This window comes from Bos mutus, chromosome 11, assembly GCF_027580195.1.
Source record: "Bos mutus isolate GX-2022 chromosome 11, NWIPB_WYAK_1.1, whole genome shotgun sequence".
Taxonomy (NCBI): domain Eukaryota; kingdom Metazoa; phylum Chordata; class Mammalia; order Artiodactyla; family Bovidae; genus Bos; species Bos mutus.
Window position 1 is genome coordinate 38,623,787 of NC_091627.1, and position 14,320 is coordinate 38,638,106.

A 14,320-nucleotide genomic window follows, 5' to 3' on the forward strand; every position below is an offset into this window, starting at 1 on the left:
GATGTGATCTAACCATCTCATCCTCTGCCCCTCATCCTGAATGGGACAAATCTCTCTCAGAGGTCATATACTGATTAACAAAGTCTAGATCCAGATTGCGTAGGTTCAAATCCCGGTTCTGTCATTTATTATCTATGGGAACTTGAGCAAGATATTGACTTCTCTGAGCCTCAGTTTCCTTGTCCATAACATGGGAATAGCAATACTTAGTTCATAGGGTTATTGTAAGGATTCAATGACATACTTCATATAGTTTTGAACAGTGTTTGGCCCCTGGTAAGGACAAAACCAGGTCCTTACTAGGTTTTATTAGTTATTATTTTTAGTGTTATCTGGTCACAGTAAAAATACCATTAGTTGATTTCAGGGCAGCCATCAGTGGGCTGGATACCAGGGAAGCAACTGCCTCTTAGAGTTTGGTAATAGTTTTACCCATTTTACATAGGTTGTATTAAATGTTCTCTTTGGGGAAGTAAAAAGGTGAGGTCAACAAAGCATAGGCAGGTCCCTTTATCTCCTAGTGATTCAGAAGACACTCTGTGATTCTGTGGGGGCAGCCACACCATGGTCCCAATGTTAGAAAATCTGGAACCCAGGGATGCTTATATACTGATGCCCCAAGCCAGCCCCAAGCCCCAGGTATCTCTGCAAGAAACTTCTGCTATTAAAGGCACCTGTGGGAATCTTTTTTCATAACAAATTCCAGCCTGGCCAATATTCATTGAAATATAAGAAGATGTCCACCAACTTGGCCTGTCTTATTGTCAAAAGAGAAGAAAAAGAAGCTGCAGTTCTACTAACCTGGGCATCCTGTCTCATGAGAGCATCATCCAGATAATTGCTTTCATCCCTGCCTCCCTGAGGATGAGAAAAACAAACCACAGAGATTGAGAGAGGATCCAAGAAGATTTGGGTGCTCTGGTAAGATAGAATGTCTGGGAACCCAAGGACAGGGTAATTAGACAGAAGGGCCATGAGTGTAGCTTAGGGAGAAAGGGCAGATGTCTTCAAATGTGTTTGCATTACTCCCATGGCTCTGATCTGATCAGAGGGCAAGCCTGGTATGGCTCCCTGATGCTGTGTGGGTGTCTCTGACAGCTGAAGGAGCAGGAGGACAAATATGGCCTGGTGAGAGCTCCTTCCAGGACCATACCCCTCTTTTTCCTCCTCTTCCTCCATTCCCATGTCTTCCCAGCCAGCTGACTTAAATTTCCCTAACTGGCAACTTTATGCTGATCAACTATGCCACATAGGCTGGGAAAAGAGGAGAATCAAGAGACTCTGGGGCCAACAGTAGGGGCCTGAGGAGCACCCGAAAGTGCCTTGTCCCTCACCAACACCAGGAGGGCGGGACTGAAGGATAGAGGAATGCCAAAGTGTGGCAAAATAGGCTACTTTTATCTGGTTTGTAACACTATTTTATCACTAGGCTATTCCAATATGCTACAATCTAGGCATGGCTCTGCAGTGATAAATCTGGGAGGAAAAGAAAAAGTGGGTAGGAAGGAAGAAAAGCAGGCTGGTTGGGACTTCCCTGGTGGTCCACTGGTTAAGACTCTGCATTCCAAAGCAGGGGACTCAGGTTCAATCCCTGGTTGGGGAACTAACATCCCACATGCTGCGAAGCAACTAAGCCCAAGTGCCCAACTACTGAGCTTGTGTGCTCTAGGCCCCGTGCCACACCTAGGGAAGCCTGCACACTGCAACCAGAGAAAGACAGCATGCCACAACAAAGAGCTCCACACCACAAAGAAGACCCAGCACAGCCAAAATAAAAAAATAAAATAAAAGGAAGAGAAAAGCAGGCTGGCATTATTAAGTAAACATCAGAGACATAGCAAGGTGGGAGTTGGAGATGCTTTCCAGGCTTCTGCCTTGGTTGTTGGAAAAACAGAAACAACAGTAATAGAAAAAGATGAGGGAGGAAGAAGAGCTGGTTTGGAGGCAAAATGAGTTCAAGCATAGTTTAGGAGGGCTCAGTGGACAGAGGTGATGGCAGAATATCCACAAGGAAACAGGGAAAAGGCAGTGAGAAATGAGTCTCACACTCTGGAAGGAGGGCAGGCCTAAAGATAAAATTGTTAAGTTGTGTGAAATGCTTGTAAATCCATCTCTCTTTTCTGGCATCCCTGCCCCCACACTGGCCCAAACCTGCTTTCTTCACAATATCTTGAATACCAAGGTAACCTCCTGCCTGGGCTCCCATCCTCTGGTTCAATTCATCGGACACACTGCTATAACATTACTCTTCTAAGAAGTTCCAATCACATCACTCGACTGCTCCAAAACCTTCAGAGGCTCCCCACAGCTCTCCAGAAAAAAGCACAAACTCTCCCAACATGGGACCCTGGTTCATTTTCTCACCTGGCTCCTAGAATTACTAGTCCAGTGGCTCAGCCAACTGTTCCCTGAACCCTCTCCGTGTTTCCTGATGCCTTGTCTTGTCCTCACTGTTCTTTCTGCCTGGAACATACCCCCACACATCTGTGCCTCTTGAAATTCCAGCAACCCTCCTAGTCCTCTCTCAACCAGCACCTCGGCCATGAAGCCTTTTCTTTACTTTGGCAACCAAAATCTCTCCTTGAACCTTTCTTCTACTCTGTGCCTCTTTTTTGGCACATACTTTCATGCTTTTATTTTAGCAAGACATGGGCCTGCTAGATCCCCTTCTGACAATATAAATTCTTAAAGCCCAAGACTGCCTTTTAACCACATTCCTAACTTTCAATGCGCTGAGTAATGATTGTATGGCATATATTAAGTGCTTGTATGTATAAATGAGAAAAAATGGGGATGCATGACTAGCTAGAGTCTTTAAAGGAGAGAATATAAAACAACAGAAAGGCTTCAGAAAAACACAGGGAAAAATTCCCATTTGGGAGGTTGAAAGGTTGAGAAAGGCTGGAAGAGCGGGTAGAGAGTGAACGTCTCAATAAACCACCCCCCACCCCCATCAAAGGTGGGAGCGACTCACAGCGGACAGAGACACCAGCACGCGCTGGAACATGAATGACGTGTCAGAGCGAATATCATCTTCAAGGCTCCGCCCATATTCTAGCAAGAGAGTCAAATTAGTGACATCAGAGTGAAGATCTCTGCCCAACACCAGGTCACACCCCAGAGTCTTCCGTCCTCTCCTTGACCAGCCTGATTACTGAAGCAGCTCATCTTCAGCCCATACAGAGCTGATGAAAAACTAAGGTCTTGGTAAAATGGTCAAGAGAAGTGGATGATTAGAGCAGAAGATAAATGATTAGAGCAGAAACAACATGCTCTTGTTGCTTACATTGGGGGTTGAGAAGGCGGGGCTGCGATCCCCTCTCGTGGTTCCTACTGTCTAGGGATCTGTCCTGATCCCTAGGACAGAGGGATCACAGAGCAGAACTTCTGAACCTGTGTCTGGGGACAAGCAGCGGGCTGTCCACAGGGAGAAGACCACAGGCAGTCAGCGCTAGAACCAGACTCCCAGGTTTCGAATCTCCCACTCTGAACACCTACCAAAAAACTCTTACTGTTTTGTTTTCTTTCTACTGAACTGTACGTTTGTTACAGAAAACTTAGGAAAAACTGAATGAGTTAAATGAAGTGGCGGGGGTGGGGGGGGGGCATGGGGAGGCGGTGAACAAAACCTCATTTAATCACTCAGAAATAATCACTGATAACATTTTGGTGAATATCCTTCCTCATTTTCCCCACATCACATATTATTTTTGTTTCTTTAAGAAGTGGGATCACAGCATCTCATTTTATGATTTGTCTTTTTCCCTTATCCGTATACCATACCGCTCATTGTAATTTAATAACATCCTCCGATATACATTTTGATAATTATGTTGTATGGATGTGCCAAATTTTGTTTAGCCACTCTGCTGGACATTTTAAGCTAATATAGATGACACTGTGGGACCTGAACCTTTGGACATGTTTTATTATATTCTTAGGTCAAAAAGGCATGCCTCTTTCAAAGGCTCCTCTGGAGATTTTTAAGAGGGAAGTCTTGCCACTGGAGGTGGCTGCGGGACCTACAGCCTAGTCTGAGGTAAGAAATTGAGGAGACTGCTCCTCCAGGGCACTCCCTGGAAAGCTAAGATTCAGTGGTGCCACCACATTTGAATAAACACCTTTGATTTCTGCTTGATACTAAAGAACAGCTTTTCAGCTTTCAGGGTAGTAAACACTTCACTGGATAGCCTAAGAAGAGAGGCAGGTACACCTGAGAAGTCTCGAAAAGCCAACAGTCATTTGGATCAACAGGGATCTGCCTGACAGCGGAGCTTGTAGCTGAGGTTCCCTCGTGGTCAGTGTTTCAGTGGGTAAACTCCCACTCCAGTCTACTTCTCAGAGGACAGGGCCTCCACCAAGGCCCCTGAAGATGCTACATACGCAGCTGGTAGGTCTGGTTTATGCGCCGGATCTCCTCGGGTGTCCGGGAGGCCAGGATCTCAATCAAGCAGCCTTCATCTGTGCCAGCTCCCTAAATGTAAAAGCCAGAGGAGAGGGTGTTATGAATCAGGTTACCAAGTTGAGTCCCAGACACAGGAGGAATATAACCAGAAATCTGCAGAGAATAAAGACAACTCACCTAGTTCCAGGAATAGGATTTGCTCATTTTTAACTTTCCTATCCAGATTCCAACATGTTTATTAGTCATAACAAACATTTCATGAGCTGTTTTTGGGTGTTGGTTAGGAACCCCCTCTGGGGGTTTTGTCTTGCCTTGGTCTCCCCTGTACTTTTCCTTTGAAGGGCAGAATCTTCTTCTGGCAAAGGCTGTTATCTCTGTTTCCCAGTGACTAGCCCAGAACCTTCCATGAGCCTGAGTATTCATTGATGTGAGGGAGGAGGGCAGTCATAATTGAATTTTGTACTTGGTTGCTAAAAATCGGCAGAGCCTGGCGTAGGGCACAGTAGCTCTAGCATCTTGGGAGGCTGAGAACTCTTGGCAGGTTCTGAGCTGACAGCAGCCCAAGAGGCGCTCACGGTGTCAGTCAAAAGTTCCATATCTCAAAAAAGGAGCTGATATGGCAAGAAATTGTCTGGAGTTACACAACAACCACAAGTATAATCACTCCCCAGTGGGCCACAGGGAAGAAAGAATTTCTTAACTTTTGGGGAAACAACTTTGAAGTTACAGTTGCTAGACTGTAATGTCCTGTTTTCAAGTTGTCTTAAATGAAGGAAAATCCTTCCCCTACACCCTCCTCCTCCACATTCTCAGGCCTCTATCATGGCTTTTTGAGAAAGCCCGGAGGCAGTCCGCCTTTGCACCCCCAGCCCCAAGAGCAGGAGGAGAGGAGCACGAACCTTCATGGCCTTTCGCAGCTCCTGCACATCGTACAGCACGGTGGGTGTCATCATCCCCAGGATCACCTGCTCGAAGTTGCCACTCAGTTCTGACTTCAAGTCGTCCATCAGGTCCTGGGACACAAGGAAGTGCTCTGCTTAGCTGCTCCAGTAACAGAAACCAGCTGCCCTCGGTGATGTCCAGGGATGCCTGAGGTCTCCAAGACCCTCTCAGGGGACTCATGTCCTCGAAACCATCTTCATAAAAACACTAAGATGCTCGGATCTGACATTACACCCTCATCCCCTCACAGCTGTCCAGTGGAGCTTTCCAAAGCCTACTCAACACGTCTACAGATCCACAGTTATGTGAAAAGGCTATGAAAATACTCCTCCCCTTCCCAACTACCTATTTGTACAAGACCAGGTTTTCTTCGTACTGTAACCAACACCAGGTATCGCAACAAGGTGAATGCAGAAGCACATATGAGAATCCAGCTGTCTTGCGTTAAGCAGACACCAGCAGAGACATTACTTTGCCAACAAAGGTCCGTCTAGTCAAGGCTATGGTTTTTCCAGTGGTCATGTATGGATGTGAGAGTTGGACTATAAAGAAAGCTGAGTGCTGAAGAATTGATGCTTTTGAACTGTGGTGTTGGAGAAGACTCTTGAGAGTCCCTTGGACTGCAAGGAGATCCAACCAGTCCATCCTAAAGGAGATCAGTCCTGGGTGTTCATTGGAAGGACTGATGCTAAAGCTGAAACTCCAATATTTTGGCCACCTCATGAGAAGGGCTGACTCATTGGAAAAGACCCTGATGCTGGGAGGAATTGGGGGCAGGAGGAGAAGGAGATGACAGAGGACGAGATGGCTGGATGGCATCACCGACTCAATGGACATGAGTTTGGGTGAACTCCGGGAGTTGGTGATGGACAGGGAGGCCTGGCGTGCTGCGATTCATGGGGTCGCAATGAGTCAGACACGACTGAGCGACTGAACTGAACTGAACTAAAAGAGATTTGAAAATGTAAAACAACGCCAATCATCTCACTACTACTTTGTTTTGGAATATAAAGCTATTTTTCCTGAAATTGTTATTTTTGCTAGCATGCAATGAGTTTTAATTGTTTTTAAAATAAGTTAACAGATGTTTATTTTTAAATATCCTCAGTGTTAATTTCTAATATGGTCAATATTAATAGATGTAACCAGCAAAAACAAAAAAGTCTTCAATAATTTAAGAAGGCAAAGGGGTCCCGAGATCAGTGTGTTTGCTCACTTATGAACACACCCTGAATATATTTCCAAGTCAGTATTTACCTACAATATTTTTAACAGCTACAGAAATTTCTATATGTGGACGTAATACAATTTCTTTAATCAATACCCTGTTTCTATTTTTCTACTATTCTTCTAAATAGGCATTTAGTTGCATTCTTATAATCATTCATGATTAATTCTTAAGGCTCAATTGTTAAAAAGAAACGTAATAATCACTTGGACAAAGGACCAAATTCTAAACACATTTATAGTCACATTTCCTCCTACATGTCAGAGAGTTTAAGAACCTGTTTAAGATCAACTAACTAGTAAGGAGGTGATTTGCTTTCAAGTTCAGATCGCAGATTCTCACAAACTTGAGTCCACAAACACTATATTTTAATCTATTGTATCTATTTTTATGTTAATCCACATGTATCAAACAAATGAATGAACAAATAAATTAGCATTCAGTCAATCTGTTAGGGTTGCTCACCTTAACAAACTGCTGTCAGATCAGCTTAGTTCTAAAGCTGAATAAATCAACCCCAAATACGTGGCTACACTTTAGCTCACGCACCACATGCATGTTCACTAAATTTCTTTGGGGATGGAGAAGACTTTAAAATGCCCAGAAGATAGTCCAAGCAACCTTATGGGTAGGATCTTGTCCTCCGCTGGAGCCCAGCCAAGGTTGGCATGTAGATGCTCCCCAGAAGAGCTAAGCCAGGCCTGTCCTGCCCAGCAGCTTAATGCCTATCTTTGGGAAACAGCCTCATCTGACTAGCTTTTATAAATTATCCAGGAACAGAAATACTTATCACATAGTTAACAGCACTCTGAGACCTGGAGGCACTCACTGATAACGTTTACTCAATAAAAAGATTCTCTAATCACACAGATAGGCTTTCAGTGATATAAGACCGGGTGAATGACTCTGGTAAGTGAGCTGTTGGAAATGAAACTGAGACAGGGTTCCTCAGGGAAACATGGTGAGTGAACCACCTCTGAATGCACAAGCCAATAAAATACACATACACACACACACACACACACACACACAGAACCCCATTCTATAACTGGCGGGGGTGACCCTCACTGAGGATCGTTCAAAGGAATGAATATATACCACAAATGGGTTTACGTAGAAGAGTCAGAATAGACCCTAAATCCTAGGAGATCCTATTTAGAACAAACTGGATTTAATATTTTAATCAGTTTGGAGGAAATTTGTTCACAAGTGGCCAAAGGAAGCCACCAGCTTGAGGGAAGGAACATGGGAAGCAGAGCCCTCCCTGGTGCTTCAGAGCCGGGTAGGGGCAGTGAGTCCATCCCACAACTAGGTCCCTGCAAGAAATTGTGTGGAAAGAAACTGAACTTAGCCTGAGCTTTGTGAATCAAGAGCTCCGTGAAATCACTTCTGGCTTTGGACAGTGGAGGAACTCTAGGACGTGTTGAAGCTGTTTGTTTGTTTTCAAGAATATCTTTAAAAAAGGCAAAAGATCCATCTTTTAAGAACAAATGTCTGGGCTTCCCCAGTGGCTTGGTGGTATAGAATCTGCCTGCCAGTGCAGGAGACATGGTTTCTATCCCTGGTCCAGGAAGATCCCACACACTGAGCAGCAACTAAGCCCATGTGCCACAACTATTGAGCCTGTGTTCTAGACCCCAGAACCATAACCCCTGAAGCCTGGGTGCTCTAGAGCCTGTGCTCCAAAATAGGAAAAGCCACTGCAGTGAGAAGCACAACTAGAGAAAAGCCCACACAGCAATGATGACGCAACACAGCCAAAGACAGCAATATAAAATTAAGTTTAAAAACCCAAAACAAAGGGCCACTGCTTCAGGAACCAAGTAGGAAGGGGTCCCTGCTTCCCTGTTGCCTGACAGATCCCTTGTCAAGGCGGACAGCACAGGCCTACCCTGCCGATGGTGGTCTTGTAGGCTGTCCGGATTTCCTGGCGCTGGGCCGTGCTGCGATAGGCCAGGACGTTGATGATGGCATCTTCATCTGTGCCTGGTGGAGAGGAGACAGGGAGGGAATGCGATTTGAGCGAGGAATGAGAATGTGGGTTCCTCTGAGGACACTGGCATAACCCTAACACATACACAGAGCTTTCTAAGAAAAGAAGTTCTTATTCGGAGTGTTTGTCTATTTTGAAGGGAAAGAGACACTAGATTTAGTTATATGTTGCTGTTGCTTAGTTGCAAAGTCATGTCCAGCTCTTTCGCGACCTTATGGACTGTAGCCTGCCAGGCTACTCTGTCCATGGAATTTTCAAGGCAAGAATACTGGAGTGGGTTGCCATTTCCTCCTCCAGGGGATTTTTTGACCCAGGGATTAATCCCTTGTCTCTTGCATTTCCTGCACTGGCAGGTGGATTCTTAACCACCGAGGCACCAGGGAAGCCCCACTAGTTATTTACCACTAGACAAAAGAGTTGAGGTCTCTGAGCTTTAGTTTCCTTATCTATAAACGTGCATGATCACAGTACTTTCCTACCAGGGCTGCTGCAAGTGTTAAATAAAACAAACCAGTGCATTACTTAGCACAATGACCAGTGCTTGCTAACAGTCAGTACGTGTTGACCAGGATCACGCGTTTCCCCTTCTCTGGAATTCTCAGAGTCTTTGGATCACCCATATTTATCATCCATGTTCTTACCTTTTGCTCCTCACTTTTATCTCTTTATTATCTTCTCTGAGTTTTGAAACAGTTCAAATTCATTTTCAAAATTCACCATTTGGCACTTCATAGGGTTTAAATTGGCAGCTGATAGTATCTACTCCTTTTTAAGATCTATAATTGTGTTTTTCTTTTCCAAGCTCTCTTTTCTGATCTCTGATTAGAACATTTTTTAACTTTATTAAAAGTTTTCATTTGAGTGATTCTTATGGTAGACTACTTCTTATCTTTTGGAAATGTTTACAATAAATAAAAATAGACTTTTGTGCTCTTTTTTCCTGGGGGGAAAAAAAAAAGTCATTTGAACTTTTTGTTGTTGCAAATGTCACGGTGTGTGTGTATGTGCTCAGTTGTTCAGTCATGTCCAACTCTTTGCGGCCCCATGGACTGTAGCCTGTCAGGGTCCTTTGTCCATGGAATTTTCCAGGCAAGAATACTGGAGTGGATTGCCATTTCCTCCTCCAGGAAATCTTCCCAACTCAGGGATGAAACCCTCGTCTCTTGCATCTCCTGCATTGACAGGCAAATTCTTTACCACTGGGCCACCTGGGAAGCCCTGTGCAAATGTTATAGAAACCAACTCATTTTCCTTTTTTTTTTTTTTTTTACACATATACATTTCAAAAATTATTCTTTTCCATTATGGTTTATCACAGGACATTCAATATAGTTCTCTGTGTTATACAGTAGGGCCTTGTTGTTTATCCGCTCTAAATTGCAATACTTTTTTGCATCTACCGACCCCAAACTCCCAATCCATCTCTCCCTGCCTCCTCCTTGGCAACCACAAGTCTGTTCTCTATGTCTTCAAGTATGTTTTGTAGATAGGTTCGTTTGTGCCATATTTTAGATTCCACATTAACTGATATGTTACTTGTCTTTCTCTGTCTTAGTTAATTTCCAGTTGCATCCATGTCACTGCAAATGGCATTATTTTGTTCATTTTGTGGCTGAGCAATATTCCATCGTATATATGTACCACATCTTCTTTATTGATGTGAAACTGTTTATAACCGCCCATGAATTCCCATGATGCATTATCCTACCAAACTTTTCCACTATGAATTCAAATTAAAAATGTCATAAATTTTGTTTGTCTGGTTTTTTTTTGCAGCAGCTTTTACAGAGAGACTTTATTCTGATCCTTCAAATTTGCCCCTCATCTTAGTCACACCTGGATGTTCATATATAAAGGGTGAGTGTTCAATTTTTTTATTGTTTATACTATATGGGGAGTTGTGATGAGCTACAGAGGAGAGTCTATTTAAATATTTCAGGGAGAAATGAAAAATACATACATTCTTTGCAAAATTACAGATCTACAAAAATATGAGGTGTAGAGAGGAAGCTATAGAATTTTAAGTTTACATACCTTAGGAATCTATTCTCTGTTCTTTTTTTTTATAAGAGGATAATAGATACAACCTCAGATATGCAGAGGATACCATCCTTATGGCAGAAAGTGAAGAACAACTTAAGAGCCTCTTGATGAAAGTGAAAGAGCAGAGTGAAAAAGTTGGCTTAAAACTCAACATTCAGAAAACTAAGATCATGGCATCTGGTCCCATTACTTCATGGCAAATGAGGAAACAATGGAAACAGTGACAGACTTTACTTTTTGGGGTTCCAAAATCACTGCAGATGGTGATTGTAGCCATGAAATTATGATCAACCTAGACAGCATATTAAAAAGCAGAGATATTACTTTGCCAACAAAGGTCCATCTAGTCAAAGCTGTGGTTTTTCCAGTAGTCATGTTTGGATGTGAGAGTTGGACTATAAAGAAACCTGAGCACCGAAGAATTGATGCTTTTGAACTATGGTGTTGGAGAAGACTCTTGAGAGTCCCTTGGATTGCAAGGAGAGCAAACCAGTCAATCCTAAAGGAAATCAGTCCTGATATTCATTGGAAGGACTGATGCTGAAGCTGAAACTCCAATACTTTGGGTCACCTCATGCGAAGAACTGATTCACTGGAAAAGACCCTGATGCTGTGAAAGATTGAAGGTGGGAGGAGAAGGGGACGACAGAGGATAGACAGTTGGATGGCATCACTGACTTGATGGACATGAGTTTGAGTAAGCTCCGGGAGTTGGTGATGGACAGGGAAGCCTGGTGTGCTGCAGTCCATGGGGTCACAAAGAGTCAGTCACGACTGAGCAACTGAACTGAACTGAATAGATACAACCATCCTTTTCCCAGAACTCTTTTTCAGCTGAGGGGAGAAGGTTCATCACCTTTTGCTTTTTTACCCCATTTCTGTGAAAGGCACTACCCTTCTTCTGGTCTGTTAGACTTGAATCCTCAAAATAGCTTTGATTATTTAAACTGCTCTCTTCCTTCACATTCAGAGTTCTTGAATATGCAAAATCTAGCTCTAAAATCCTTTCTGCATCTGTCCTCTCTTTTTAATTCCTACCACGACCACTCCAGTTCAGGGTTTCTTCTTAGATAACTATAAAGTTTACCTCTAATAGTCTTACCTCCTAATCGGTCTTTCCAGAGTCCTGCCAGATTCATTTTCCTAAAAGGACAAACTCTCACAGTGTCTTTCCTCTGCTTAGGATACATGATGGCTCCCCACCACCTGTTGGATTTAGTACAAGCTCTGGAGTCTGGCCTTTGGGACCCTCAATAGCACCCCATTCACTATTATAAATATCCACATAACCCAGGTCTCCCGCATTGCAGGCAGAGGCTTTAACCTCTGAGTCACCAGGGCAGACCCCGCATAAAAGCATACAGGCAGCCAAATCCAGAGACTCTGTTCTTGAATTCCTGTACTTGACCCGACTATACTGTACTCTGTTCTCCTAACCTCCTTACCATACCAACCTATGGGTTATTGTCTCCCTAACCCCCTCCATCTAGCATCCTGATTCTGGCATTTGTTGTTTGCTGGGCTATGCCTCTGGGTCAGCCTCCATGTCAGCAGTACCCTAGGACCCCTCTATGGCTCCTGCCTTCCCAGAAGTCTCCTAATCAGCCAACACCTACTTTGCCAGTACATTCCTGCCACAAGCCATGTATTTATCTTGACTCCCTGAGGCCTCAGCTAAAATGCAAAACAGGGCGATGCTCACTGTCATCCCATGCTTTGCTCATGCAGCTCCATTCACCTGAAACACATTCTCTCTTGTCTATTTATCGAATAAACTCATCTCCCAAGGCCCATCTCAATTTCTATATCCTCCAAGAAGTTTTGCCTGATGCCCCTAAATGAAATGTGATCCCTCTGACTCCTAATGGGATCTTGTGCCCCTCCGTCCCTATCATATTACTAACTGATCGTATTTCCATGAATGCCTTTACCGCCTAGCATCCCTGGATGATTGGACCACAGGATTAGGTTTATGGTCCTTGTCTCCTGACTGTCTTTCTCGCATTGGCCCACACAGCAGGCACTGAAAACGGTTGGTGGTATCGAATGCCTCCTGACTCTGAGAATTCTGAATGTCATGTGGTCTATGTTCCAAATTACAGAGCTCTTGCTATCCACCAAAGAATTAGGATACACTTGAAAAACGAGTAGGCCAAGTACTTTTTCCATTTTATTTATGAAAAAGGGAAAATGAGAAGATAGATTCAAGGCAATGTCCTATTCGAGGGTAAGCAGCAGGATAGTACAGCGGCTTAAGCTCCACTTCCAGAGTCAGAATGCCTGGACTTGCCTAGGATCCTGACTTTAACAAACACATCCTGCTCCAGAGACCTTGGGCAAGTTAGCTGATCTCACTAAACCTCAACTTTCTCATTAGTAAAACAAGCTGCTGTCAGAATTAAAACATAATCTATGCAACACATCATGCCTGACACATAGTAGAGCTTAATAATGGTTATTGTTGCTGCTAGTAGTATTGGGCCTGAGCAAGATGAATTCTGTGCGGATAGAAAAACTGGGAAATAACGCCTCATGGTCAAATGTCTTTAGCCAAATCTTAAGGAGATTTTAAATAGCAGGTATGAAACAGAGAGCACTTCTCTGGCCAAATGTCCACTCAGGTAAGTCTGGAAGGAGGGTCTAGGTCAGTGGAACCTGCAGTGCCGGGCATGGCTATGTCCACCTGGAGAGAGGCCTTGGCCCTAGGGAGCTCCCAGAGGTCGGTGCACTGGAAGATAAGCCCTTCTAATCACATACACACAACCTTCTCACATAAAGTCCTACACACTGCCCGGGGGTACTGTCCCAGCCACGCCTGTCACACGAGCAAAGAACCCCAGGGCCTGACTCAAGGGAAAGAACGTGGACTTAGAGTTGGCAGGCCCCAGCTTAGGAAGGGTTCCTTGTGCGTGACTCAAGGTTCAACTCCACTTACTCGGTATCTTATCACATAACTTATCTGAGTCTGTTTCCCGTCTATAAAATGGGGCAAGAATAACAACTGCACCAGCTGCTCTCATTGTATCACGGGATTATTTTATCTACCCATTCACATAATATTTGTCAAAATGCTTTGTTAACCTTCTGGCACAACATCCATGCCTGGGTTAACTACAAGACAAATACATTTCTCAAATAATGCTGGAATGAAATTAACTGGGGAAGTTCAGAATGAGTTTATCACATTTAAAAGTCTATAGTAAAAGCTCTCTCTTCCAGCTTGTCTTGAAAAGTCACCTTGTCCCCACTGTGTTTTCTTAGAGTGAGACATAGATTTGCTTGTGGACACAACACCCTCTGGGCGACTCTGGGATGTGGGACACACAGGGGATGTTCACCGCCAGTGGGACACTTACCAAGCCCTTTCATGGCCTTCCTCAGGGTCTGGGCATCTTCGGCAGCATTGAAGCCTGAAGCGGCTTTGACAGTGCCTCCCTTGGCTGCCTGAGTGCACAAAGAAAGACAGAAAGATGTGACCAAGAGGCGCCTTCCTACCAGCACGGTGGCATCTCACGACAAACGTTTGCTAAGCACCCACCAGGGGCCAGACATTCGTCCGGGGAGGGGATACAGCAGTGACTGGGAGAGATGAGGCTCTTGTTCCCTTGTGGCTGATGTTCAAGTTCGGCCAGAGGTAGACAGTAAAGAAGCCAATAAATAAACATTCCGCCAGGCAGCCCGAGGTGAAAGGGGCTACAGCGCAGAGAGA

At 44.2% G+C, this 14,320-nt stretch overlaps 1 protein-coding gene across 2 annotated transcripts in view; it reads right to left on the reverse strand.

Annotated features, from left to right (window-relative positions):
• ANXA4 (annexin A4) overlaps positions 1–14,320 on the reverse strand; it is a 74,851-nt gene that overhangs the window by 19,443 nt on the left and 41,088 nt on the right. For both annotated transcript variants that reach the window (XM_005893590.3, XM_070379326.1), the window contains exons 3-8: positions 13,968–14,055; positions 8,467–8,561; positions 5,305–5,418; positions 4,384–4,474; positions 2,975–3,054; positions 802–858 (exon numbers count right to left, since the gene is read on the reverse strand). In XM_005893590.3, the coding sequence (XP_005893652.1) occupies positions 802–858; positions 2,975–3,054; positions 4,384–4,474; positions 5,305–5,418; positions 8,467–8,561; positions 13,968–14,055 (525 nt within the window). The remainder of the gene's footprint in view (positions 1–801; positions 859–2,974; positions 3,055–4,383; positions 4,475–5,304; positions 5,419–8,466; positions 8,562–13,967; positions 14,056–14,320) is intronic.